This window comes from Plectropomus leopardus, chromosome 14 (genome assembly GCF_026936395.1).
Source record: "Plectropomus leopardus strain MGB_pleo_1.0 chromosome 14, ASM2693639v1, whole genome shotgun sequence".
Taxonomy (NCBI): domain Eukaryota; kingdom Metazoa; phylum Chordata; class Actinopteri; order Perciformes; family Serranidae; genus Plectropomus; species Plectropomus leopardus.
The window spans coordinates 20,452,090-20,477,852 of record NC_142189.1 but is presented as its reverse complement, the minus strand read 5'-3'; the positions used below and the strand labels follow the sequence as shown (position 1 = coordinate 20,477,852).

General features: G+C 40.9%; 1 protein-coding gene across 2 annotated transcripts; it reads left to right on the top strand.

The window, feature by feature from the left end:
- The first annotated feature begins 1,115 nt into the window (after positions 1-1,115).
- LOC121953242 (RAS guanyl-releasing protein 1-like) lies at positions 1,116-19,359 on the top strand. Of its 2 annotated transcripts, none has more exons than XM_088087481.1 (17): positions 1,116-1,349; positions 1,839-2,086; positions 7,341-7,448; positions 9,336-9,396; positions 9,485-9,616; positions 10,281-10,434; positions 10,609-10,782; positions 11,620-11,736; positions 11,816-12,091; positions 12,475-12,555; positions 13,412-13,516; positions 13,683-13,792; positions 14,290-14,434; positions 14,553-14,589; positions 14,996-15,127; positions 17,473-17,798; positions 17,902-19,359. In XM_088087481.1, exons 1-17 carry the CDS (start codon positions 1,213-1,215, stop codon positions 18,034-18,036), a joined length of 2,478 nt encoding a protein of 825 aa, XP_087943607.1. In that variant the 5' UTR covers positions 1,116-1,212; the 3' UTR covers positions 18,037-19,359. The 2 variants fall into 2 exon arrangements, with proteins under 2 accessions (XP_087943607.1, XP_087943608.1); XM_088087482.1 differs by having other exon boundaries at positions 1,118-1,349; positions 1,911-2,086.
- Positions 19,360-25,763: the final 6,404 nt, after the last annotated feature.

Below are 25,763 nucleotides of genomic sequence, written 5' to 3'. Positions count from 1 at the left end.
TGTTAAATCAATCTTTTAAGGGCCTTTGGCTATAACTGTTTTCTTGATATCAGACAGAATTTTCAGCGTGTTATACTGTTTCCATCAACTTAATTTCATTAGAGTGGAAGGATTCAAAGGTCTGGACTCAGGCAATGTCACTTTAGCAATCAAAAGTTGTTATTCATTGGGATATTGTGTACATGAATCCCTTCTGACAGAGCTTTCCACCTGGATCAGTGCAACAACAATTAGTAAGCATCTTAAAGCAACTGGAGGACTTCAGGAAACATCCTCTCTGGACCACCTACAGACTGACAGAATAACTTCAAAGCCATAATGGAACCTACAACCACTGTTATCTTTAGAGGAAAGTCCACCCTTTTCCTGTTCTGCAGTCTGAACAAACAAAAAGGTTTTAGTAAACTACAAGAGGGACCCGATTCCAGATAAGCGAAAGAAAATGGATGGATGGATGGATGGACAAGAGGGATACAGATTTTCCAAAATGGAACCCGGAGAGACATGGGCTCTGGTTTTATGTGAACCCAAGGATGTAGGTTTCATTTCAATATTTAAGGGCGAGCAAAAGTCAAAGCAAAAGTCCTGCTACTTCCATGTTTTTGCTTTTGTTTTGTTTTTTCATTAGGAAGGGGAGACAAATCAAGGATTTTTGGCCACTGTGTAAAATTGTTTTTTTTAAAGCCCAGTGCTGTTCTTGGGGGTTTAGGACAAATGCACATACTCTAAATATTGCAAGGCATGTGCCCCCCCTCCCCCATAAAAATATCTACACCTCTGTGTGAGCTGAGATTTTTTTCGCTCAATATAATTTGATGTGGGACAGCAGCAACGTGTAGCAATAAAGACTGAAATATATGATTCAAGTAGTAATCCTTATTAAAGTGTCATAAGAGTGAGATGACGGTAAAGTGTTTTAAAGTGCATCTCATTTGGTTGGCTCTCCCCCTTTAGAAGGGACTCCATTAACCAAACTAATTCTTTAATTACAGTTGTAAAACAAAAAACCTGTTCCAGCTTGACTTTTGACGCAAGTAAGTAGTAACGTCTGATGGAGTGCACAGAGCCCACTCTGTGTGAGTGACAAGCCCGGCACCACGGCCGCCCACTCACAGCCGAGCTGGGTGACTCTTAATTGTGTAACGTTCATTGACGAGTCAGCACAATGCTGCTGAGACCGCGGAGGCGCACTGAGCCGAGCAGAGCGATGAAATGCTCCCATCGAGGAGAACACAGATGGACAGCCTAGTTCAGCCGCTCGTCGCCCAGTACCTCGCCATGGGATGCCAATCAAAAGAAAACAACCAAAACGAAAGTATAACGTCGGACGAAAAGGGAAAGGACGATGCGTAAGTCAGATAATATTTTCGCGGTTTTTACTGAAGAGTTTATGGTGTGTTTTGGGGTTTTTTTGGTGACAAGTATTCAACAGGAGGTTGATTATTTCACTTATCAGAGTTTTGTTTGTCAGTGACTGTTCTTTATATATATAAACAGGCGTGTCCTTATTTGTGCCTAAAACGGTGCGTAAAACTGCACCGATACCACCCAATTATTTTACGCACAGGCTCTTTAATGTGTTACTTTCCGAGCTGCTGCACCTTAACTGCATTAAATTCCTTCTTGTTTACTGGTCACTCAACAGTTTGAAGTGGATGTCCGCAATCAGCTGGTATTTCCCTAAGTTAAAGGAAGGAAATGAGAACAATGAACATTCCGGGGGGTGGGGGTTTCTTATAATCAAACAATGGCTCCAATTTCTTGTGTCGTTTCATGGGTAATAATCTGTGCTCTCATAAGATTATGGTTCTAAACACGTGTACTATACATCCTGGCAGGCAACCAGAGAGAGGCACAAGCCCTCCTGTCCCCTCCTCCCCTTCACTTTTGTTGTGTCGGTGTTTCTTAAGGAGAGTTACTCCAGGATGCGGCTCCAGGTCTAGAGTTTCTCCTCCAGGCCGCACTCACAGATTCCACAAACCCCACCCGGCCCAAACCGCCCCCAGTAAATCCATGATGTCCCTGGGTCCCCTCACCAAGGGGGGGAGCTGGGAGGAGATCATCCAGGCCTGTCTACAGTCCTTCGGTAAGTCCATGCTGACCTGCCTTGGCACTAGTTTTGAGTTTGCCTGAATGGAATACTACAGTGACGTGTAGCACAGGTGTTTGTGGTCTATGTGGATGTAACACTGACATGTTATTGATTGGAATTTTCTTTTGTTTAAGTTTGACTCATGCTTTTCTGCAGAACTTGTCTGTGTTATTGAGAAACAATACGATGATAAGCCTGAGTTTGCGTCAGATCATATGTTATCGTAGTTTTCCAGAAGCCTTTGTTTTTTTCCCACCACTTTCCTGGCATTTTACTGCAACCTTCCGACGAGTTTGGGCAGGCCTCTGCAGAAAAGGAGAGAGACGCTTTGCATTTGAAAGTGAATGAATTTTATGAATACAGCTGAATTTATTTTTGTTTAATGTATTATTTTATGTTTTGAAGATGAGATCAGTCATATTGATGCAAGCCGGCTTGATTTTTTTAGTGTGATTTGAAAATATTGAAGTTTGTTGATTGTGTTTATGAAACATTTCTGCAATTCTAAGCTGCACTGTATTTGTAGATTAACGTATCAATCTTTTACTGTATGCAAAGGATTAAGAGGGTTTTTTAAATGAAAAATGAACAGCAGTGATTGAGTAGGCAGTAGCTGGATCAATCAAGCAATGATCATTGGCTTCATCAAGTTGTCTGGAGTGCTCTCAGAGTTATGGTGATTGCGTCTCTGAAGAGACAAGCTTTCAAATTGCCGTTGCCTGGTTACACAAATGGAGCAAGAGCAGTGGAGAGGCGTTACAATGGGCTGCACATAAAATGACATCCCATAACCACATTTATCTGTGGAGAGGTGAAAATTGGGCAGTAATGACAGCTCATTTCAGATTCACGAAAGGAAACTGAATAAACCAGAAGAAGAAGAGTTAAGGAACCCTGTAGTATCACAGAGTGCTCTGGAGACTTGCTTTGAAAGGTAACGTCAGTGTCACTATGCAAAATGTGAGATCTACATGCTCAAGATGGTATGTCACAGAGTACAGCATGTCACAAGTGGGGTTTTCCTTGAACAGCTTCTGCTGATAAAATGGAACACAGTCCGGCTCCTCTTGGCCCACATCACAGGCGGACCCCTGAGGTCCACCTTTTCAAATATGAGAGTGCACGTAAGAGCTATTTGAAGGATTACCTGATGGCGGCTTCAAGCCTGGCTGAGCCGAAAGGTCAGCTCCCCTAACAGTGGTCCTCAGATGCTGAGCAGCCTTTGAAATGCATAGCGCTATGAGGTATGGATCAATAGCTGTTGACATCATCACTGTCTCTACACCAAACTGCTCTGCACACTCCGAACATGCTCACGGTCATTCTAATTCAACCTAACCTATATTAACCTATATATATATTTTTTTTGTTTTTATTGGAGTTCCAATTACTGTCGTCAGATTTCTTTTTAATTAGATATAATTTATGAAATATGCAAGACATCAAACGAAATGATTCTTACAGTTTTCTATTGCTCTGACAGTTGTGTTTGTATCATTTGTATGTGATTTTCGTTTTAATACCCCAAATGATGTGAGAAGCAGGTGGCCCTCAGGAATTTTCACATTATCTAATACGACCCCCATTAAAAAAAAGTTTGGGCCCCCTTGATTTAGGCTATTTCAACAGTTTATCCATTACTTTAGGCCAGCAAATGTTACTACAACAGTTTATCCACGACTTCTAACTATTTTGGCTGTTTAATCCATTACTTTAGGCTTTTAATTTCAACTGTTTATTTCACAGATTTAAATAACACATAGCTGCCAAACCAAAGATGCTGCCTTTTTATTCCAGTGCAGTTGCTTGCCTGACGCATACATCCAAAAAGTTTTCTAGCTTCCCAGTTTACTTTCCACTGTATATGTGCAGTAGTGCTTTTCTCAGCAAAGATTCATAACTGGCCTTGTTTGTAGTTCGATGTTTCCCATCAACAGTCTTTAACAATGGCAGCCTATGGGAAAAATGCGTTTTGGGCTGCAGGGGATTTTTCTGCTGCAATACTGCAAGTGGCCACTGGGAAAAGTTGGCTGCAGGGCTGAGCAGCTTTTCTAGCGGCCTGGTTTGTTAAGGCTGACTATCTTCACTGTTTAGTCATTACTTTACGATAACTAATGTTAACTGTTAATCCATTACTTTTAGCTCACTGTTCCATCCCTTAATCCACGTCTTATCCATTGTCTTAACTTCCTCAGCAGTTTATCCATTACTTTTAGCTATTTAGGTTGTTTTATCCTTTACATTTAGCTATCTATTTTAATGATTTAGTTATCTGTTTAACCTTCAATCTATAACCATTAGCTGCCTATTTTTAACATTTAACAACTGCTTTTAGTTCACGTCTTTGCTTTCTTGCTAACTAGTTTTCACACACTCTTTGTCAAGTTATTTCCAGGTTTTATAGCTGACTTGATATATTTGTTTTTGTTGTTTTTTAAATCAAATCGTGAATTCCAAAATTAGTCAACCTCCACAGTCTTTCAGTGTGCCCCTGGCAACTGCAGAAGTACTTTCTTGGGTAAAAGTACCCTTGCTGCTCTAAAGTGTAAATTCAAATATAGTCCATGAAGTTACAGTGAGTCCAGATTATTACAGAGATATTTGTTCAAACAACAGAAAGATAACCATCGTCCTGCATCTGACTTGGATTGCTCTAAAACAAAGAAACCATCCAGTCTGATAGGCTCTGTCATAACAAGGAAAAGCGACATGCAGGTTTGGAGTGGCTGATGATTGTCTAAGATAACCTTAAAAGTAGGCCAGGCGCTGTGTGCCCTCGTCTGTGTTTATCACCATACATTATCATACAGTTACAGTGTAGCGGGCGGCAGCTTTCCTAATTTTCCACTCAGGAACAGACGGTCCGGAGGGGATTTCCTCTTGCGATTAACCCTGCGTAGGGAGCGTTAGTGGTTGGAAAGTTGTGAAAAAAAGGATGGAGCAATTGTTTACCTGGTGGAGAGTCATGGCTTCCTGTTGTGCATTTGCCACAGATCTGACTTTGGCTGAATCACACCTGATTGTTACAAATGTGTGAACTAAATTGTGAGTCCAAGTTGATTATAAAGAATATTGCTGTATAAACATGTCTTAAATGCAATATAGCTTTACCACTCATTGTCTCACATTGTCTTTTGCTGTGTTATTGACTTGAGTGGTGAGGTAATTGATATTCACTGGGTTTTGCTGTGTGTTACAAACAGAAACACACCCAATGCAGGATATGAGGGCTGGATTAGTCAGCTGCGGCTGGAGTGGTGAGTTGCTTACAGATAACAAAGATTAGAAAACATGTTGCCATGGCGTCCGAGGTATTTCCAAGGTGATATGGTTTAAAAGCGGGTCCACAGACGCCTGATGTCCTTGATGGTGTCAAGATACTGGCAGAGCTTAAAGGGAAGCAATTCTCAGCCGGAGAAAGCACAAATGTTTCTTGTTCTTCAAATTTTGAGCACGACATGTTCATTCTCTGCAGATTGTGGGAGGAAGATGTAAACAGCCTAAGATGTCCCGTGATATATAAATAATGTTTTCAAAGGAGCAATAAAATGCTCTTCCTCTTTATGTCAACCACTAATCCACAGCACATAGGGGGGGGGGGGGGGTTAAGTTTTTGCATAAAATAAGTGATGTGTTGCTTCACTTAAGTGAGCAGGAAAATGCTTTTCTGCAATTATAGGTCAGGCCTGATTTTGTGATCTTGTAATATTTTGTACACATGTGGGGTAATTTTTTAAAAAGTGGTTGACAAAGTTTCTCACCCTGTGGGTCTCGAGCTTTCAGCTGTAACATCAGACGACCAAGATAAGCAAAGGTGGTCTGGTCACAAAGGGAGGAAGTTAGATATATGCGAGGAAAAAGGAAGCGAAATAGGTAGTGAGACAAGCAAGCTGCAGAGGTTCACACAGTCAGAGGAAAAAGGCAAATCTTCAGAAATAGGATCTGTGTGGATAGTTTGATGAAGTGTGTTACAGTGTTTGCATCAGACGGTGCTTTCCTGGGTTAACAGAAATACTGTATCTATCTTATGGGTTTTACAGATGATACGTGGGGGTTATTTAGTGTTGAGGAGCCAGTTAAAGGAACAGTTATATCTGTCTTTACTTGTCCTCAATCAAGTGTATAATTTAATTAAATGTAATTTATTTTGTAATTAAAGAAATATAATAACCAATGAAGCACTGCACGCATGGAGATGGGTTACTTTGCAAAGATTGGTCCATTAATCACAACAATTAATCTCCAAAATCAGCAATTAAAGGATAAAGCTGTTATATTCTAGATTTTTTTTATTGTCATATCCCACAAAAGTCCCAGACAATCAATCAGCTGATTAAACTATCAAATATTGACAGATACATCCTATTCTTCTGAGCTAAAGAACTCCATATTGTCTAAAGTCTACTGCTGCTGAGAATAATCAAAAGAGCAGCGAATGGGAATTGTTTAGTCTTTTCTAAAATGAAAGTATATATTTATGAATATTTTTTGAAAGATCGATAGATCAATAGATAGATACTGTAGATGGATGGATGGATGGATAATTTGTCCTCAAAGGTGCATACCAAGCACATACAGGTAAGACATACAAAGTGCAAAAATGGATACAGCACACCACATGAGTGCAATTCCATAACAAAAAGGGGGGTTACTTATCAAGAGCTCATATGGCGGATAATAGTTAAGTCAAAAAGTATTGAAAGATGACATACTCATGCTTGTTTGTTTGGGGTTTTTTTTAATGGTAGTTGTTGACAATGATTATGATTTTAGGGCTGTACCTGACTCAGAATTATGTCAGTCAGATCAGATTTGTTTTTTGCTGTTTGTGAGTTTGAACGGGGTTCATCAGGACTTTCAGTGTGACAGTAACATTCACGTAATATAGTTAAGAAGCTAACTGCGCTATCAGAAATGTGCAGCATTTTTGCTTAAACTACTCAGAGTTTTGGTATAAATTGAGTCCACTGTAAGATGGAGACTTCTTTAGTTCATTATCAGCAGCTCTTGAATTCCATTTAAACGAGCTGGCTCCGAAAGCAGAGCATTAAGAGCTGCAAAGTACAGTTAAACAAACATGTTATGTGTCAGACGCAGCGGATTGTAGTTTGATCAACATTAGTCGAGTCCACGTAAACAACGGAAACCTTGTGTCATCTCTGATGCAACTTTTTTTTTAAGGGGATGACATCTTGTCTGTATTTTCCTCCACAAGATTAAATTTAAATGTGTGCATTTTGTCTTGCAGACTCGGATGGTTGTGTGTGTGGGAGCAGCCACCTGTTGAACATCACCCTGACCATGCACTGTCTCCACATCTCCTCCAGTGATCTGCTGGACAAACTCACCACCCTATATCCTTAAACAGTCCAGCATAAGAAGACATGAGATGATTCAAACGATGCACTGGACAAATTTTGAGCAGCAACAAGGGATCAGATCAGTGACTCTGTTGCTGCTGCTACTGCTTCACTTTGGTTGTCAACAGCAACGGGCAATCAAGCTCATACTTGGCTTACGGTGCAGCCTGTAGCTGTCAGTGTAAAATGTGATCGGCAAGTGGCAGCTCATGTTTACTCCTGCTGTCAGCCACTGTAGACCTTTTACATCTATATCTGTCAATAACAGGGACTCAATTACCATTGTGTTTTTGCTCTCTTTCAAAATGTTTGATTCCGCCCCTTTCATTTTCTCCACTTCACACCTGAAAAAAGCATGTTTTTTTTTTTGTTTTTTCTCGTGACTTAAGTGAAGGGCCTGTAATCTCGGTTCCTATTCAGGAAACAGCAGTGGCGTCACAAAGCCTCTCAGAGGAGCCCCCTGGCCACGGTGAACAGCCTTGGGGGCTTCAGGTGTTAATTACCTCTGCCTTTCACATACAGGTCCTCTTCAACTATATATAAACACAGACCGTCTGTTGCTTAAAGAGGCCCCTGCTCACACGAACCCACGTCAGAGCATGTGACGCCGAATGCCCCTCTGCTATTTTTAACCCTCTCGTTCTGAGCCGAAGACCCGAAAGGATACATCAAATGAATTCAGTGAGTGGGTTAGGATCAGGGAAGAGACACAGGGGCCATTAACAGCCCTCATCACAGTCTGGCCTTGGGATTGCGTAGGCCGTTCTTCTGCTCCCATGACGCAATTAGCCTTTTCATGTGCATCACTTCAAGCTGATTTCTGCCAATTGAGAGCTAAAGTGTCACTCTATTTAAGAGCGTATAATAAGGAAAATGCTTTTGTGTGCCCTGTTTGTAAATAGATAGTTGTGTTTTTGTGGTCAGCGTGCAAAATTGAAGGCAAAGTGACCATATTAGTGATATATTTACGGGCTGATTTAAACATCTTTAGAGCCCAGGGACTAAACAATGCATCAACAGTTGGTCTAGAGCAGGGACCCTCAACTTGCTTTGCTTGGGGGCCAATTTTGAAAAATGTCAGGAGGCCAGGGGCCAGTTGCAGCAGCCACATACATGTTTCTTGGATTTTAGGACATTTCTTTGATTTTAGGACGTTTCTAGGATTGTAGGACATTTCTTGGATTTTTCTGCAATTTTAGAATGTTTCTAGGATTTTAGCACAATTCTTAAATTTTAAGACATTTCTAGGATTTTGAGATGTTTGTATGCTTCGGGACATTTCAAGGACTTTTGGACATTAAGAGCATAGGACCTCTGTCGGGAGAGTGAAGGGAGTCCTCCACTGGCAATTTTTTGATAAACAAGCTCTATTTTGATGCTATTTCATGCATTCTGGTTTTATGCACTTATTGTTAATTACAACAATAATCCCCCATATCTGGGTCTAGATTTTGCCCACAGGCCGTAAGTTGAGTATCATTTGTCTACAGTATATGAGGCAAGGATTGTGTGTTTCTCTTTGTACATTTTGTTATTCACTTACTTCTGTGTGCCAGAATGATTCACTCAGTGATGCTCATCAGAGTTTTGCTTCATGCAGTCGCCTCCTCCCACATTACCAAATGCCACTTCTGTTCGCCTTTTAGTTTAGTTGCTGTAGTTTTTATTAATGAGTTGTTTGTGCAAAAGAAACCTCGCAGCCGAATAACACATATGTTCATTATTTACTCTAAACATACCTGTCCTGACCATCAGCAGATTTACCAACATAGCTATTTTCACTCAAACAAGAGTGGTGTTAAGCCTTAACCTTCAGGCAATAAAACCACACTCAGGTTAATAATACCAAGTCAACATCAGCTCCTTAACCAATTCCCTTACATTTAAAACAGCGCTGGACAATGAGCAGCCAGCAGAGTGCCAGAGGATATGCTACCTCATCAGGTCAGTATAACACACTGACGCACTTTAAGAGTCTAACTTTAATCGTACCTTTCTGAGTCAGTCACGTTGTATCGTCTCTGACTTCCAGGCATTGGATCCAGGAATTCTGGATGATGTTCCGGTTGCACCACAGCTTGTCAGACAGCCTGGACTCGTTCCGGGAGCTGATCAGAGAGCACGGACAGGAGCATCTTTGCTCTCTCCTAGAGACCAAATGGATGTAAGTGTTAATCTCTGACCAGCTGGCAACTGAGACATTGGGCCTTCACGACACTCAGTTGTTTATTCAGTCATGGAAAATACTGAAATCAGTCACGATCCAGAAAATAGACTTTGAAATGTGCTTCCAAAGCTTCAAAGTTAAATACATTTTTTACCTTTCACACTGTTTAAAATCACATTACGGATTGGGAAGATCTATGATATTTAACAGTGATAAAAAAAACAATCACATTTTTGGCAAGACAGTCACAGAATTTTTGTTTAAATTTAATCAGCGCTACCTCGTTTTACCTTCTGACAGGGCCTCCAAGGTGCCTTTTGTCTGGGGCCCCCAGAGTGTCTAGAAACGCCCTTATATGTGCCACACTTGTCAACTTGGCTACTTGAGCTGCAGCAAATAATTATTTCCATTAGCGGTTAATCTGCTCCATTTTTGTTATTTTCTCAATTAATCAATTGATCTTTTGGTCTACAAAATGTCAGAAAATATCTTAAAATGTCTTGTTTCATCCAATCAACAGCCCAAACCCAAAATTGCTGATTGATTTTCTGTCAATCGACCAGGCATATAAGCCCCTTTCAGATCCAACCTGAACAATTCATGTCACATGAAAAAGTCGTGAAGCCCCTTAATCGTGAACAATGTCTGATGTGCGTTTTAGAAATGAACGGGACTGGTCATGGAAGGCCAGCCAGAAGATAAAAGCTAACAGCAGTAAAAAGAGGAAGGTCTCTCTTCTTTTTGATCACCTGGAGCCCATTGAGCTGGCTGAGCATCTCACCTTCCTAGAGTTCAAGTCCTTCTGCAGGATATCAGTAAGTACACATGCTAAAAGACTTTTCGTGGGTATAAAGGTTATCTTTAGCACACTGATGATTTGTTGATTTTACATGCATCTCTGTGAAGTGAAAACCATTAGGTATTTCCTCCCCACAGCGCCCTGTAGTTTCCTTGCAGCGGTTTATGCTCGTCTCTCTGCTCTCTGCCAGTTTGTAGACTACCAGAATTACATTAGAAGCTGCTGCATGAAGGACATCCCCGCCATGGAGCGTTCCATCGCCCTGTGTAATGGTATCTCCCAGTGGGTTCAGCTGATGGTGCTGAGCAGGCCGACTGCTCAGCTGAGAGCTGAGGTTTTCACCAAGTTTATCCATGTGGCTCAGGTAGTGGTTTAATCAACCTCTCTCTACTACTCTTACACTTTCTGTTTATGGTTCAGAAAACAGAAAAATGGAACTCCATTTGATGCGTTTCCCTTTTGCTTTGATCCATGTCCTATTGTTCACACACCTTATCAAACTAATGACAGTCTATTGTCACAATCTGAACAGCACTATGGATGCTACATAATTGGCAGTTGCATAATGCATATTCACAGAGAGCTGGTAATGATTCTCAAGAGCTCTGCCGCAAGCTTTTAGTGTAACTAAAGATTTTACCAATAGAAAAATGTTAACTGAATGCAAGCTAATGGAGTCACCAAGTGGAACACACTCAGACAGCGAGGAGTTTGTGGAAGTGGAAAAAAGAGAAATGACTCGTGAGTGTGGTTGTTGATCAGACCTCCCTTGTTAAAACCACTCCAACGTGAAGCTGCACGCAGCCTGCTGAGAAGCGATGTGCTGGCTTCAGGGAGCCGTTAGGCAGGCTTGTACTCTGGAGGACCTCTTGCACTGTTACACTAATGCACCAGTCTGCTGCTGCTCACTGCTGTCAACCTCAAAACCCACGGGTGTGGAAACGAATTTCACACCATAATGCTCCAGTGACAGCACGAATTACAGAACTGAAAAGAGAGGGAAAAGCACTTCCAAAAAAGAGTGAGATATCAGAGCGCAGTAAGAAAAAGCCAACAATATAAGTGGCTTATGTAACTGCAGTGTTGTGGATTATATAACCAGGGCTACCTGGAACAAGTTTAATTGTGCGTGTTTATGTGTGCGCAAGGATGGACTGATATGTGTGTTTTTTTTGTGTGTGTGTGTGTGTGTGTCCACCAGAGTCTACATCTTATGCACAATTACAACACACTAATGGCGGTGGTGGGAGGGCTTTGTCACAGCTCCATATCCAGACTGAAGGACACCACCTCACATGTACCCAGCGAGGTCACCAAGGTAAATGACACCTACCACATGAGATCCAGCTCATACTAGAGCCAAAACAGCCTCAAAAATAATTCTTTTCACTTCGCAGGTACTGAACGAGATGACAGACCTGCTGTCCTCTTGCAGAAACTATGACAACTATAGACAAGCTTACCACAAGTGTACAGGTTTTAAAATCCCTATCCTGGGCGTCCACCTCAAAGATCTGATTTCGGTAAACGAGGCCATGTCAGACTACGTGGAGGACAACAAGGTGAATGTCCAGAAGCTCCAGGCGCTCTACAGCCACATTAATGAGCTGATCCAGCTCCAACAAATCCCTCCCAGGCTGGATGCTAACAAGGACCTGGTCCATCTGTTGACGGTAGTGCAACTTTGCATTTTCTCAATTGTTACGTAGCTTTATGTGATTCACCAGATTGTGTTGAACGCTAGCACAGATGCAAATGAGCGTGTTACAGCCTGTGGATTGTCCGCGCTTGTGTGGGTGTGATGAGAGTCTATGATCTCTGAGTGTGTGGGTGACGAACCGAGTGTGAATAAGAGTGAGTTCAGATTGTTGTATTGTTGTGCTATCTGTGTGTGGTGCTTTAATTGTACTTGAACGACAGAACGCCCATGAAGAGATAATAGTTACACTGTGACCTAATAAAACATGTTTTCAAGGAGAAAAATTTTGATATGCAGTGTGTTCTTACTCGTTCCGTTTACCTCGCATGTGCTGACGTGTTCTCTCCTTCCCGACAGCTGTCCTTGGACCTTTACTACACGGAGGATGAGATTTATGAACTGTCTTATGCAAGGGAACCCAAGAACTGCAAAGCACCTGTGAGTGATAGAAGCAGAAACATTTAAAGTTAACTGTTAAAGCTAACTGTTTGCAAGCCAAGAGTTAGATGAAAAGATTGGTGCCCCTTCCATGTTTGTATGTTAAGGGACTTTTCTTTATTTATGTGTAACTTTTTTATTTCAATTTATTTTTTAAAATTGTATCTTGACCCTCTACAATGCTACAAATATTTACTAGAGCCTCCCTGAGTTACTGGGCTTAAATGCATGGCACCACCATAAATAGGCCCTAACCGTATGTTTGTTTGTTTGTTTTTATCTTCCCACCAAATGTAGGTATGGGAGCCAATGCAGCAAACAAACAGTATACAATTAGGCCTGTAACTAAAACATGCAGCAAAAATAATTTCAGTTTTTACAGTTTCTCACGATGATAAATTTCAATTTCAGGGCTGTTTTAGGTTAAACAAAAATGATCAGACTTATAATGTTGTTAGACATTTAGAATAACAATTTGAGCCCGTCAGTGGCAAAAAATGAGAGGCCAGCAGGGATTACAATGCAGCCACTACTGGCTGCATCAGTCTTGCACAATACTGGACTAATTTATGCTTCTTTTTTTTTTTTTATCTGATTACTCAGATGCAAAATCATGGCAATATAGAGTCCAGGTTGAAGAATAACACAGTTAGCCTTAAAATCTGCATGAAAGGGATGTTGAAATACATAAATGTCCTTCCAAGCATTACTCAGCTTTTTAAAACAGAATAATTTGCCAGTTCTACTTCTGAAGGCTGTTCATAAATTTGGTGTCACCAAATTGCTCAGATAAAATTTCACAAGCCTATCTTATCTTCTCAGCCTTGTTTTTAATGACTAATAAATTTTCTATCAGCCAGCCACCCCCTCTAGACCTCCAGTGGTTGTGGACTGGGCATCAGGAGTGGCTCCCAAACCCGACCCCCGAACCATCAGCAAACATGTGCAGAGGATGGTGGATGTAAGCGCTTCCTTTTTCGAGTGTAGCGTCTCCGTCATGCTGTTATATAACCATAATCACTTGCTGCAACTATTCTTCTGGATGCTGCCATTTTGACAGCCTGTTCTTGCAGCTATTGTGCACAAATAGTCAAGCAACAATGGTGTTTGCCTCTTGTCTTTCACAGTCCGTGTTTAAGAACTACGATCACGACGAGAACGGCTTCATTTCTCAAGAGGAATTTGAGAAAATTGCTGCTAGCTTTCCGTTTTCCTTCTGTGTCATGGACAAAGAGAAGTGAGTTTGTTTGACAGGTCACACATACATACATACATACATACACACACACACACACACACTCTGAGCTCATGTGTGACTTTAGAGGAGAGGAAGAAAAGGTGATATTTGTAGTTATGAGCGTAGCAACAGGAAACATAAAATAGGTGCAGAACTAACCATAAACCCTGCTCCTTAATATTCACTGTTTTATTTCTCTTGCAAGTGCATTGGTTGCTCTATCATGCTCACAAACCACAGAGGAGCATGTGATTCCTTATTTAGACCTAAACTTGAAAACCACCATAGCTGATAGTACTGCTTTGACATTACACAATGCCAAAGTGGTATAGTGTTAACCCACGTGGCAGATGAGGGTGCAGACAAATAAATCAGGTCAGACATTAAAGTTAAGATCTAAAAAAGTCTGTAAAAGTGTTATTTTCCATATACACTGCTCATTAACAGCTCTATTTCCTTTTTTAAAGTTTTACTGTATGTGTGTTGTGGTGATCCAGGGAAGGCCTCATCAGCAGAGAGGAGATCACAGCCTATTTTATGCGGGCCAGTGTCATCTGCTCCAAACTGGGTCTTGGTTTTGTCCATAACTTCCAGGAGACTACTTACATGAAACCCACCTTCTGTGACAACTGCTCAGGATTCGTAAGTCCTCACATGAGCTCAGTGTATGATAAGATGTCATTTTATTGCTCATTCTCCAACAATATGTTTTCAGTTTCAGCAGTGTGAAAACAGTTTTTCTCCACATTCTACTTCACAGCTGTGGGGTGTCATCAAGCAAGGCTACAGGTGCAAAGGTGATTATTGCACTCTTTTTTGTGCACTTTTAGCACATCGTTCTTTGGCCACAAGTCAGTCAGTATCATGGTTAAAAATGAGGAGAGGTACACACGCACACAGTGTCTTGTGTGGAGCAGGTAAAGTGAAGCTATGTTAAGACGGCGTTGTGTGGTTTTCTGTGTTGCACACAGTTAGCTGAAACTTGCAGCACATGAAAAAAAAGAGACTCTGCAGCCAGAACCACAGTTTTCCCCCCTCCCCCATGCCTCAAAGATCTGAGAACTATTTGTTTGCCTGACGATAGGCATGCAAAGGTATAAGAGTTGCATTTGCAGAAGATTGTGTTCAAAGAGAAGTCAGTTTGTGGATGTCTGACTAGTTCCTGTTGTGACATGTTGCTGTGCATTCTTTCGGTTTGCTTAGACTGCGGGATGAACTGCCACAAGCTGTGCAAGGACCAGGTGGCGTTTGAGTGCAAGAAGAACACCAAAGTGACCAACGCCATTGACAGTCCGACACCGAGCTCTACGCCCGTCACCATGGGCACCTCAGAGGGTGGGTTCGGGTGATGGGGTTTCCATACCAGCGTAAATATTCTCACTGATGCCAACACAGTATAATTCGTCACACAGTCAAAACAAACACATAACATGCATGTGACGAGGCAGCAATCAGTGAGTCCCCATAACATGTGCCATCTGGTGGCACACATTTTAAGGCACATGTTCTTCATCTAATGCTGGCCTCACACAAAATGATTCATTTCACTCTTGCAGACATCTTGACATGCAGACAAAATCAAACATGTTCAATGTTATCACAAAACCCTAGCTCATGCAAATACTGCAGTTCAATGACATGAACATGGTCAACAACCAATAGCTGTGCTCTCTGCTGCACCAAACAGGAAGCAGCAAACTGGGTAGACAGTAAACATGGAGAGGATGCCAGGGAGTCACAGAAAATGAACAAGTCTTGTTTATCTTGTACTGTGGAAAAGGAGGAGAAATTTCAGAGTTGTGGAGTGAACAGGAGTCGCTGTTTAACTCTTGAAACCTGAGCAAACTGGCTTGATTATTTCAAAAACATGGGAAGAAAGCAATGAGCCACTTAACAAGAAGTGGCCCAAAAATTAGCAAGAAATTAGACAAAAAGTTACAAGAAAATTGACTGAAAATCAGCAAAAAAAACAACTAAAAAGCAAATGACCTTAAAAAAGTGCTCAACGTAAAATAAAATAATTTTTCAAATATATATTATAATATATAAGAGTTATAAATAGTTTCCTGGACATTTCCATTTTTTGTTCAGTTATTAATAATAATCTCCTAAATCTCCCCATTTTTTGAGACAATTTCTCCCTTTTACAGATTTTTTTGCAGTTTGCTGGACATTTTTTGTTAAGTTGCTCATTGACCTATTCCCATGTTTTGAAAAGAGATGAAACCAATTATCCCAGCATCTATAGGTTTAAATGCTTGTGGAAGGCACACAGCACAACAAAACTGATATCAATACAGGTTCTAAAGGGTTAACCCGGTGTGTGTCTGATCCATCAACAGGAACATATTTAAGTGAGAAATCTTAAGTTTTGAAAAAGTTCGTCTGTTATTCCTGTGGTCTCCTCCCATTAAAATAGCACAGCTAACCAAAGAAGGCTGGTAGCAAGTTGAGGCGACAAAATCCAGTTTGCACGCCAATACTGTTTATTTTCATGGGTTATATTAATGCCAAATTTACAAGAATGCTGTTGACATAGGGCTGCTTTTATCTTGTGTTTCTAGAATTGCGTGTTTTTGCAGACACATATGGAAGTCCTAATATGTCATATTTCTTAAAGGGAGTTTGGTGTAATATTTTTCACCAGGAGCAGGATGGGAAATAATCTCAAAAAGAATCTAGATGTGATCTTGCAAATGTCGACCCTGCAAGATCCACACGCTTTGCAAATTGTTTTATTGAGCATCTAAGAACTCACATTGTCTTAAGATGTGTGAGCATGTCAGACTTTGCAGTCTTTTGGAGATGTTCAGGTGTATAAGCAGCATTATTTCCTGTAAGCGCTGCCTGCAGCACTATACAGAGAACAAAGTCAAAATGCACTCTAGTTTGGAGCAGCTTAAAGAGAAGTCTAGAGCAAAGGGTCTGATGTCAGGGTGATTTCCCTCCAGCTGTCATTAGGAACCGTTTCACTTACAGTAAAACTTAAACTACCCACCTGTCATGAGAAAGAGGCTATATTCAGCACAGACAAACTTTCGATTTTACTTAGTATGAATAGACACAGCGAGAAACATGTTAAAAACACGGGGGCTATATTAACACATCCCCTCTTCAAATGAGTCTGCGTGACGTGCTGTTTTATCACATGGTTTATTTGGCTTGTTTTTCAGTACATACTGATTTGAGTCATTTTTTTTATCTTACTTTCCTTTAACACTTTCAAACTTGAGCAAGATGGCTTGATTTCTTTCAAAAACATGCAGGGTGATGAGCAGCTTAACAAGAAATGGTTAGAAATGACCAAAAAAAGTGCTAAAAACAAATAAATAAATAATTTAATACATGTTCCCAATTTTTCTGTAACATAGTTGCAATAAATAGATGATTACCTCATCACCTTTTACTATTTTTTTGCAGTCTGCAGGACATATTATGTTTTTTCCCAGTGTTTTTGAAGTAATCAGACCACTTTTCGCAAGTTTCAGAGGTTTGAATGCTAATAAAAGGCATCTGAATGCAGCACAAGAAAACTGACATTGATTCAGGTGTCAAAGGGTTAAGACACATTTGTGATAAAAATTTGAAATTGTGGAGAAGGTTAAGTACATCATGATTAAGAATCTGCATTTTTCATTCGTCTCATTTGAAATAATCACTAACAATGCACCACTCTCCAGGTTCAGAAGAATGTCCTTTCCCCTACCCGCCCAATGACAGCAAAGACTGGAGCCCAGAATCCCCGGTCACCTCCTATTTGAGGCCTCGGACGGTCCACAGTGGCACCCAGACGGAGGGACCTCAACATTCCCCTGCTACCCCTGAAGCCATTGGCCCCCAGCCCTCTCTGCTGGTCCCAGCAGCACCCACGCTCACCTCGTGCCCCAGCCCGGTGCCCCAGAGGAAACAGCGACACTGCGCCAAGTGGGAAAACAGAGCGTCTATTGCACAAAAACCTAAAGAGCCAGAGGAGGAGAGCAAACCCACCTATGACTCTCTGGAATCAGTAAGTGTCGGGACCAAGTGTAATTTTTCTTCCTGATAAATGCACAGTACTTGAATGCACCACAGTAACTGTACTTCATACAAATGTCCTCTCTCCTTCCCAGGACAACCAGAGGCTCCAGAAATCCAATGAGACACTACGCAGGAAGCTGAAGGAGACAGAGCGGGAGGTGGAGATACTAAAGACACTCCTCAAGAGGCACGCTCTCCACCCTGTGGAGGAGGACTCCTCCTCATAGACACATACTTACACTGGATCTCCTCTAGGGAGGCTGGTGCTGCCACCCTATGGCAGCATGTTTAAATATGGATCCAGTGTTTCAGTTATTGGTTGTAACAGTGCGAGTATTCCCCCAGTTTAACAGGGCCCAGGTATTCGGCATCACATTGTATAAAGTGGACGGTGCACATAGCCAGTCAAGGTTAAAGGGAAACTTGTATATTTTTCAATCTGGAGCCTATTTTCTCACTTTTTTCTAAGTGACTGACAGAGACAACATTTTTAGTAAGTGAGAGAGAAAGCTGCAGTTACAGCGGGAAAGCAACTGTGCACTTTCAATATGTGACCAAAAAAGTGCTATTATTATTTTGGGTGTCATGGATAGGATGCTACAGAGAAGTGAAACCGTTTGCTTGCCTTTTGCTGAACTGTTTGTTATAGTGACCGAGTCTTACAGAAGAAGAATTCTCATTCTGAAATCTTGCAAGAGGTAACTTATGCAGGAAAACAATGATGGAAAAGTTAGTGAGAGTTAGAGAGAGGAGCTCGAGAGAGAAGAATTTGTACAGAAAATACACCTTTGCGTTATCTTTTTATTTTCAGTGTTATGGTTGAATATTTAGCTGATTTTGACAATGTAGAAAAGTCTGCAGGATGTCAGAATGAGACTTGGTGGCACACGATAACAAACACACCTGATTAGCGAAAGGTAAGGAAAGACTTTTCATTTCTCATAGCATCTTCCTGAGAATGGATAACATCCATCCTGTCAAAATCAAGCACTTTTAGCAGCTGTAAATTGACGGTGCACAGTTGTCCATAGGGATTATGTTGCAGCCTGTTTCATCAATGCCACCAGTGGTCTTTCACAATTAGTTTCAAACACTGTTGTCTCCAGACAGAAAACACAGGAAAATAGGTTCGAGGGTCAAAATTACCGAACTTAAAGGAAATGTGTGAATTTTGTTGAAACCAGCTACAACCAGTTACATAGTAAAGACAATACAGTGGAAACACTGTAGTGTTGTATTTAAAGAAGTCTGAAGTGAGCAGAAGGAGCCTCTTTACTGTACTGTACATTTAACAGAAGGATGAAAATCAAGCTTTACTTGCTTTTTAGTGAACCACTGAGAGTGGTTGGAGTTTCCTGTCTTAAAGAGGTATATACACATAAAAGCATACTGAATGAAGGCGTGCAGTATTTTAAATCGATCATTGATCATTTCTTGATCAATAATGATAAAAGATATTTATGTTAAACATAAAATAGAAATCAGAGGAAACAAAAAGTGTATTCACAGGTGAATCATTATTATTATTATTATTATTATTATTATTATTATTATTAAAAAAAGAGGGCCAAGTGATTATAGCAGCAGAAGGAAAGTTGGAGGCCTCAGATGTACAGTACTGTCATTGCTCTGCATCATTGTCCCTGTTTATATGAGTGCACACAATGTTGTCAGTGCTTCTGTTAATATTTATTGTCTCAAACACTAAACAGTTCATAAAGAGAGGGACAGAAATGGACATTTTGTACAGCGTACTGGTACTTTCAGTGAATTATTTATGCCGGTTTGTGTTGGAATCATATTGATACTTTTTATTTTCATTGTGCAGTCATGTCATGTTGTGTCGTTGTTGTGTTGTAGCAGTGTTGTACTGTGGGTCAAGATACATGTGTTTGTAACGTGTGTAATGTACTGTAAATACAAAGTATACGCAGTGCCATCTTCATTAAGTCATCCTTTCTCTCAGTATTGTTCTCTTATTGTTATAATAAATACTGGATTCTGTATACAAATCACTGCTTGTGTTACTCGGTTTGAACACCGGGGGTCACTAAAGCCTCATAATATTTCTTCAGCTCTTTGTTAACGATTATTGACATACGTTTTCAGACTCTTTGGGACTTGTACTGTAAATGTTGCACTCCAATTAGCTTTCTTTGTGTTTGCCTCGAGCAGACTCTAGGATCATTATCTTTCCTCTCTCAACATTAAAAAATATCTTGTAAGTTTAAAGATGAGGAGAGCAGAATTTCACATTAAAAAAAGTTCAAATTTGTTTATATCTATGAAACAATGGATTTGTAAGACAAACTTTTAAAGACAAACTGTCACACTGTTGTCTGGAAAGTGCCAATCTGCTGCGTCCCTTGGGCTTTACCGTTCGTAATGAGTCCAGCTTCGCACACATAATGTTGGCGTGTAGATAATGAGAGGGCAACTGTCTGCTGTTGGATAAGCAAAGACTCAAACCAAGCACCTTCTCCTTCAGCTTTCTTTAAGCACACGGCAGGTGATTTTACACTGCTGCTGTGTTTCAGCGTGTGCATTTTCATCATGATTAAAAAAAAAAAACATTTGACTCAAATTATATTGTGCTTCTTTATTTCTTGCAGCTATAATGACTTGTTGCCTTGCATCGACTTGGCAGTGAGCAGAGACCCAGTGAAAAAGGCTCGTCTCTGAGGCATAGCAGCGGCTTCCGAGCCCAGCCTCGGTGACAGCTAATTTACTTCTATTTGAATGTGACACCCCGCTGCAAGGGAGTAACACCCCAAGTCTACCAGGCTGTGTGCACGCTAATGCTGAATAATTTCCAATATCATGGCTGGCTGAGAGAAAGTGACAGAGAGACCGTGTGTTAAACTCGAGGGACCAGCCCCAGCTGCTTTTTTCCCCCCATTGGGACTGTTGCTTGGAAGATAAAAAATACCCTGACATGTTAAAGAAGTCATCATAAAGATAAATATATCAATCTAAAATTCATTCACAAACCCCAACAAAGATTAGAATTAATTGTGGTGCATTTAAGCCTGACGGAGATTACAAGACATATGTGGGCAAACTGATTTGCCGCGCAGCTCTCCATACAATGAAAGCAAACTATGACACTTCAAAAGTCTGTCTCATTACAGTGTGCAGACAGAGATGATTTATCACCCAGACATCAGTGTACTTGGGGGAATTGGGCCATTGTGAGATACCCATAAGTTAACTAAATCTGCTAAGTCTAATGAACACACTCCGAAACTAATTAGGGAAGGATGTGGAACATCCCATTACCGCCCCCTGATAGCAGGGTGTGGGACACGGGGAAACGCAATGAGAACACATTTAACACACGCTCGTTTCAAACACACAAGGAAGAGCCAGCACCACAATGCCTGTAGGATATACAGCAACGCCGCAGCCGAAACTCCACTAATTCCCTTGATTATTAAACTGAGTTCATTAAGTTCTAATGATGTCCAAAGGACCCTTGTGGGGGAGCACGGAGAAACTCGAGGTGGAAGGGAAGAGAGAAAGGGTTTTGTGGAAATTTTCCGGAGGATGCTTGAAAGCTGTGTGAAGCCATGGTGAAATTTTTAATTAACCTTGATGATAGCGGAGGAGTGCAACAAGAGAAGGGCTGTAGAGGAGTTTGCCAAGAGAAACATCATCGCTCAGCTGCGTCCCTTTTTGGCCTCTAACGATCTTGTCGTATTTTCTTCATAATACAGACTAAATCCACTTATTAGCTGCTGGTAAATGCAAAATAGAGAGAGAGGAGGCGATGCCTGAAGCTGATACAAGCGTAATGAATTTGTGGGCAACATTGCTGGCTATGGAAGCACCCACAAAGAAACATCAGCTGACATTTCTGGCTGTGAAATTCATCAGAATAAAGCTGCAAACACACATAAAGCAATCTAAAGGCCCTGAATTGTATATCCTGTAAATTTCTAAAGAAGAGGCTTTGCAGTATTGCTCTCACTGGCTACCCAAACAATGCAACTCCTCTTCTTGTAGTAATGGCTCCCCATTGGGTTTAGCACACATATATTTTGGCTGGATACGAAGAAGCATATTTAATAACGCTCACAAAAACACATCCCTTATTTAGGGCGTTTTCTGTATGCTGCCAGTGTTAGACGGTTTGTTCCTGTGACTTGTCAGTCACACTTATAATAACATACGCATCACCGGAAAGGATACAGCTCAGAGTTACATGTTGTTTAGGTAATGTGAGATTTATGTTAAAACGCAATTCACAAGTGCAGCTGCCAGGAGGATTAATGATTGATTTTCACTCTCTGTTATTGCTCCTCAAGGTGTACTTTGGTGGAAAGTGATGGCGGAACAAACAGAAAAAGCAGCTCCAAATGCTGCGAATGCTCATTTTGTACATTTGAAGAGTAGACTGTTAGAATATCTTGTTTTATGTTTTATGTGATATTAAGCCAAGAAGTGAAGCTGCCAAATTACATTGTGGCATTTGATGTAAAGTACTCACTCATGCCAAGAACTGAAGGCTATATGTAGCAGAGCAAATGCTGCAAAACCAGACTGCAGAAGAGGAAGACTTATTGATGAGAAAAGGAAGCGGGCGGGTGAGAAAAAGAAGAAGAAACATAGAAAAGAGACGAGAGACGAGCAGATGCTGCAGTGCTCGAGCAGCCTTCGACAATCAGCCGAACCCTCTGAAACAACACATTGCCAAGATCAAGGAGAGAGAAGCAAAGCATTGCAGCAAAGGAGCAGATATAAAGCGAGGAGGGGAGGAAGTTGTAGGAGGAGAGTGAGTTAACCCCCGGTGAGAACTCCTGATGAAGGTGAGTACCACAGAGCAAATCAAGCACTCGTCTGAGCCGTCTGTATGTGAACCCTCTAAACTCAACATCTCCTTCTGTTTCCACCGAGCAGTGGGACACACTCAGACTCCTCCAGCTGCCTAATAGGACCCACAGTCTGCTTCTCACAACAAGAAAATATGTGCCGTATAGAAATCAGTGAAATAACAATATGGCATCATGTTATGTTGGACAGCTTATTTTCAACACTTGTGTTTGTCTGTTTGGCTGGATCCTTGATAAAAACCTAATGAAAAAGTACATTTTAACACTTTTTTAATATAATATAATTCACTAGAAGTAACATTCGCACAGATCTTCGTAAAATAAAAGCATGTAAGGTCACTATCTATTGGTGTATGTATGGGGCTGGGTAATGATATGCAATACCTCTTTGACCAAAATAACCTGGTACCAAGTAGTTTCCAAAACACTCCAGTCAAACAATACGTTCGATCGTTTTTGCTTCTTATCCCAGTCTGTCCCGGCTCCCTGTCAGATCAGATCAACTTTCTGTTACTGCCATTTCCATATACCGCTCTCTTCTAGGTACAGTTCAACGTCTGTCTGCTTAGCACAAGCTAACAGCAGCAGCGGCTAATATCCAACACCGAGCTGTAAGGAATCACCGAATATGATGTCAAATAACGAAGCACATCTGATGTTCCAGCAACTCATTTGGAGGTAACTGGGTGCACTTTGGCCAAACTCCAGAAATGGTCCATCTCATTGCCACTTAGCACAACTTGGTGCATTTAAACTGGTAATAATTATGAAACTAGAAACCCGAATCATCAAACCATGGTTTGACTCAATGCAGCCAAAAGTACCAATGAAAAAGTCCTCCAACGAACTCAGTGCAACTACTTCGTATCTCCATAGGTGCCACCAAAAAGAACAAAACTGAGATTAGAACTTTAAAACCAGTGGAGCTCAAATGCCTTAAATTATTTGATCTCTTACCTAAACAGCTCAAATGCATTTTTTTACCTCTAGTAAGTACAAGTAAGAACTGTAGAAAATATCATAGACAATGAAAAAAAAACCTCAATAGGACTCATCCTCTGGGGAGCATGATGTCTGTACAAAATTTCTTGGAAATCCATCCAGTGGTTGTTGAGATATTGTTAGTCAGAGCCAAAATGGTGGCCTGAGCAACCGGCATTGCTAAAACCTCGTCCATGTGTCTTTTGTGACTTCACATTGCAATAAATAGATAGATTTTCTCTTTCACTTATTGCTGAGTCATACCAGGTACAATAAAACAAAGAACATTACCTTGAAATTAATTTTTCTTCTCATATTCATCTTGTTCTGGCGGGGCTTTGTTTTTTCCTAGACCTCTGCAGCTCCTGCTTCATTTACATACACCGGCCTGCACACAGTATATTTGCACAATGTATCTCCAAACACTCATAGTTTGCTCCAGTATGAGTGTACCAGCAAGAGCAGATTCATTGTGGGATTTCATAGAAGTAGACAGAAAATATAAACTGTGGGGACAAATGTAATAACCACAGCAATGTTTTTTACATTAATACATCCCGCACAATGTGAATGCACATAAAATGAATCATCTGCAATAACTGCTGCATGTCCACTGAATGTGCCCCTATAAAAAGTGAAAATACAAATTAGATGTTACACTATATTATTAGAAAAAGACACACTGGCAGCGAGCTGTGTATCATTTTCTGTTATATCTCCCTGATGGATTCAATCTTTTATTAGGCCCTAGTTTAGAGAGGGCCAATATTTCTAGGGTTTTGATTTAACATTCGACCCAGGAACATGACTGAGCTTGTGATATTCACTCCAGCGCATGGTGCGTCAACACTGTAATCAAATAAAATCGTGCTCAAAATTTCAGGGCTTTTGAAACACAATCACTGTGCTAGAGTTGTGATAATTTGTTAAATGGAGCTTCAGTTTGCCTCAGAAGTGCGTCCATGTATAATGTGTTCTTTTCAGCGATGACAGAGAGTGTGAGACTGTCCATTTACTCCCACCCATCAGTCTCACACCTCTCCATCATGGCTGGATGAAATAGCTGCAGGGTTTTAATGAAGGCCAGCAGGCTGTTTAAGAGTCTGCTGTTGGTCCTCCACACTCTGTTGCGTTCGCCAATGACCCTGGACGTAAGGACATGTCCACGTGTCCAGCACAGTCTACCTAAAATGCCTGGAGGCTGGTACAGTGACATATGTACTTGGCGCATTCATAACGACAAGAAACCATTGATATCACTTACTGCACAGCAGCGATACATCACTTAAAGGTCAGAAGTAGAGATGGATCATTCCTTCCCCATGTCGACTCTATACTATTCTCTTTGAAGGTCAGATCTCCAGGCGAAAAAGTGGAAAACAGAAGCTGTGCAGTCACTGCATGATGGAAAAAAACTGATTGGAATCCGGCACCGCTTCTATTAAGAACCAGCTGCTTTGATTTTATTGCTGATTTGGACCGACAGCAAATTAAATTCTTACAATGAGGTACAAGAGCGAAACATTCTTCTACTTACAACTACTTACTGTCCAGGAGATCACAGGGGACTTGTATCTTGTATAAACCAGTTGAACGAATACTCCCACATTTGTTTGCTTTCTTGACAAGAGTTAGATAAAGAACAACTCTCATTTTTAAGGTTTTTTTGTAGCCATTTTTGTGCTCACTGTTAAACCATGACTTGTCATTAGAATAATGGTGCATTTGCACCGGGAAATTTCCAAGTCCCCTGTCTAAAATTTCAACTGAAACACTTCCTGAAGTTGGAAAGTCAGAGGAACCTCACCAACCCTAACCTCAAAATCCAAGATAGCTGCTCCATGCATCAACAGTTGTGAAAACTGTAGTAATATACTGTTTATTAGCATTTCTGTCTTATTTGTGTCTCCTTATACACAGTGGTACACACTATACTGTCCAGCTTCTATCTGGGGAAATGTTGCTACGATGTTTGTATGCACAAAATACAGCGTAATGATTTGTTATTAACCAGTATAGCCAACAATGGCTAGCCTGGCTTGAACTGGTGTTGCTAACTACATTGTACCAGGTCCCCAGGAGTGCTGCTCAACCTTGATTCCAATTTCTTCCCTGTGGCCACTTATGGTATTGCAGCGGGG

Bases quoted from the DNA above. Each gene is read 5' to 3' on its own strand.
- LOC121953242 (XM_088087481.1), top strand. From the start codon at position 1,213: ATGCTCCCATCGAGGAGAACACAGATGGACAGCCTAGTTCAGCCGCTC. The intron at 13,517-13,682 runs GTAAGCGCTTCC...TGTCTTTCACAG, and splicing joins ATGTGCAGAGGATGGTGGAT to TCCGTGTTTAAGAACTACGA. The intron at 15,128-17,472 runs GTGGGTTCGGGT...ACCACTCTCCAG, and splicing joins CACCATGGGCACCTCAGAGG to GTTCAGAAGAATGTCCTTTC.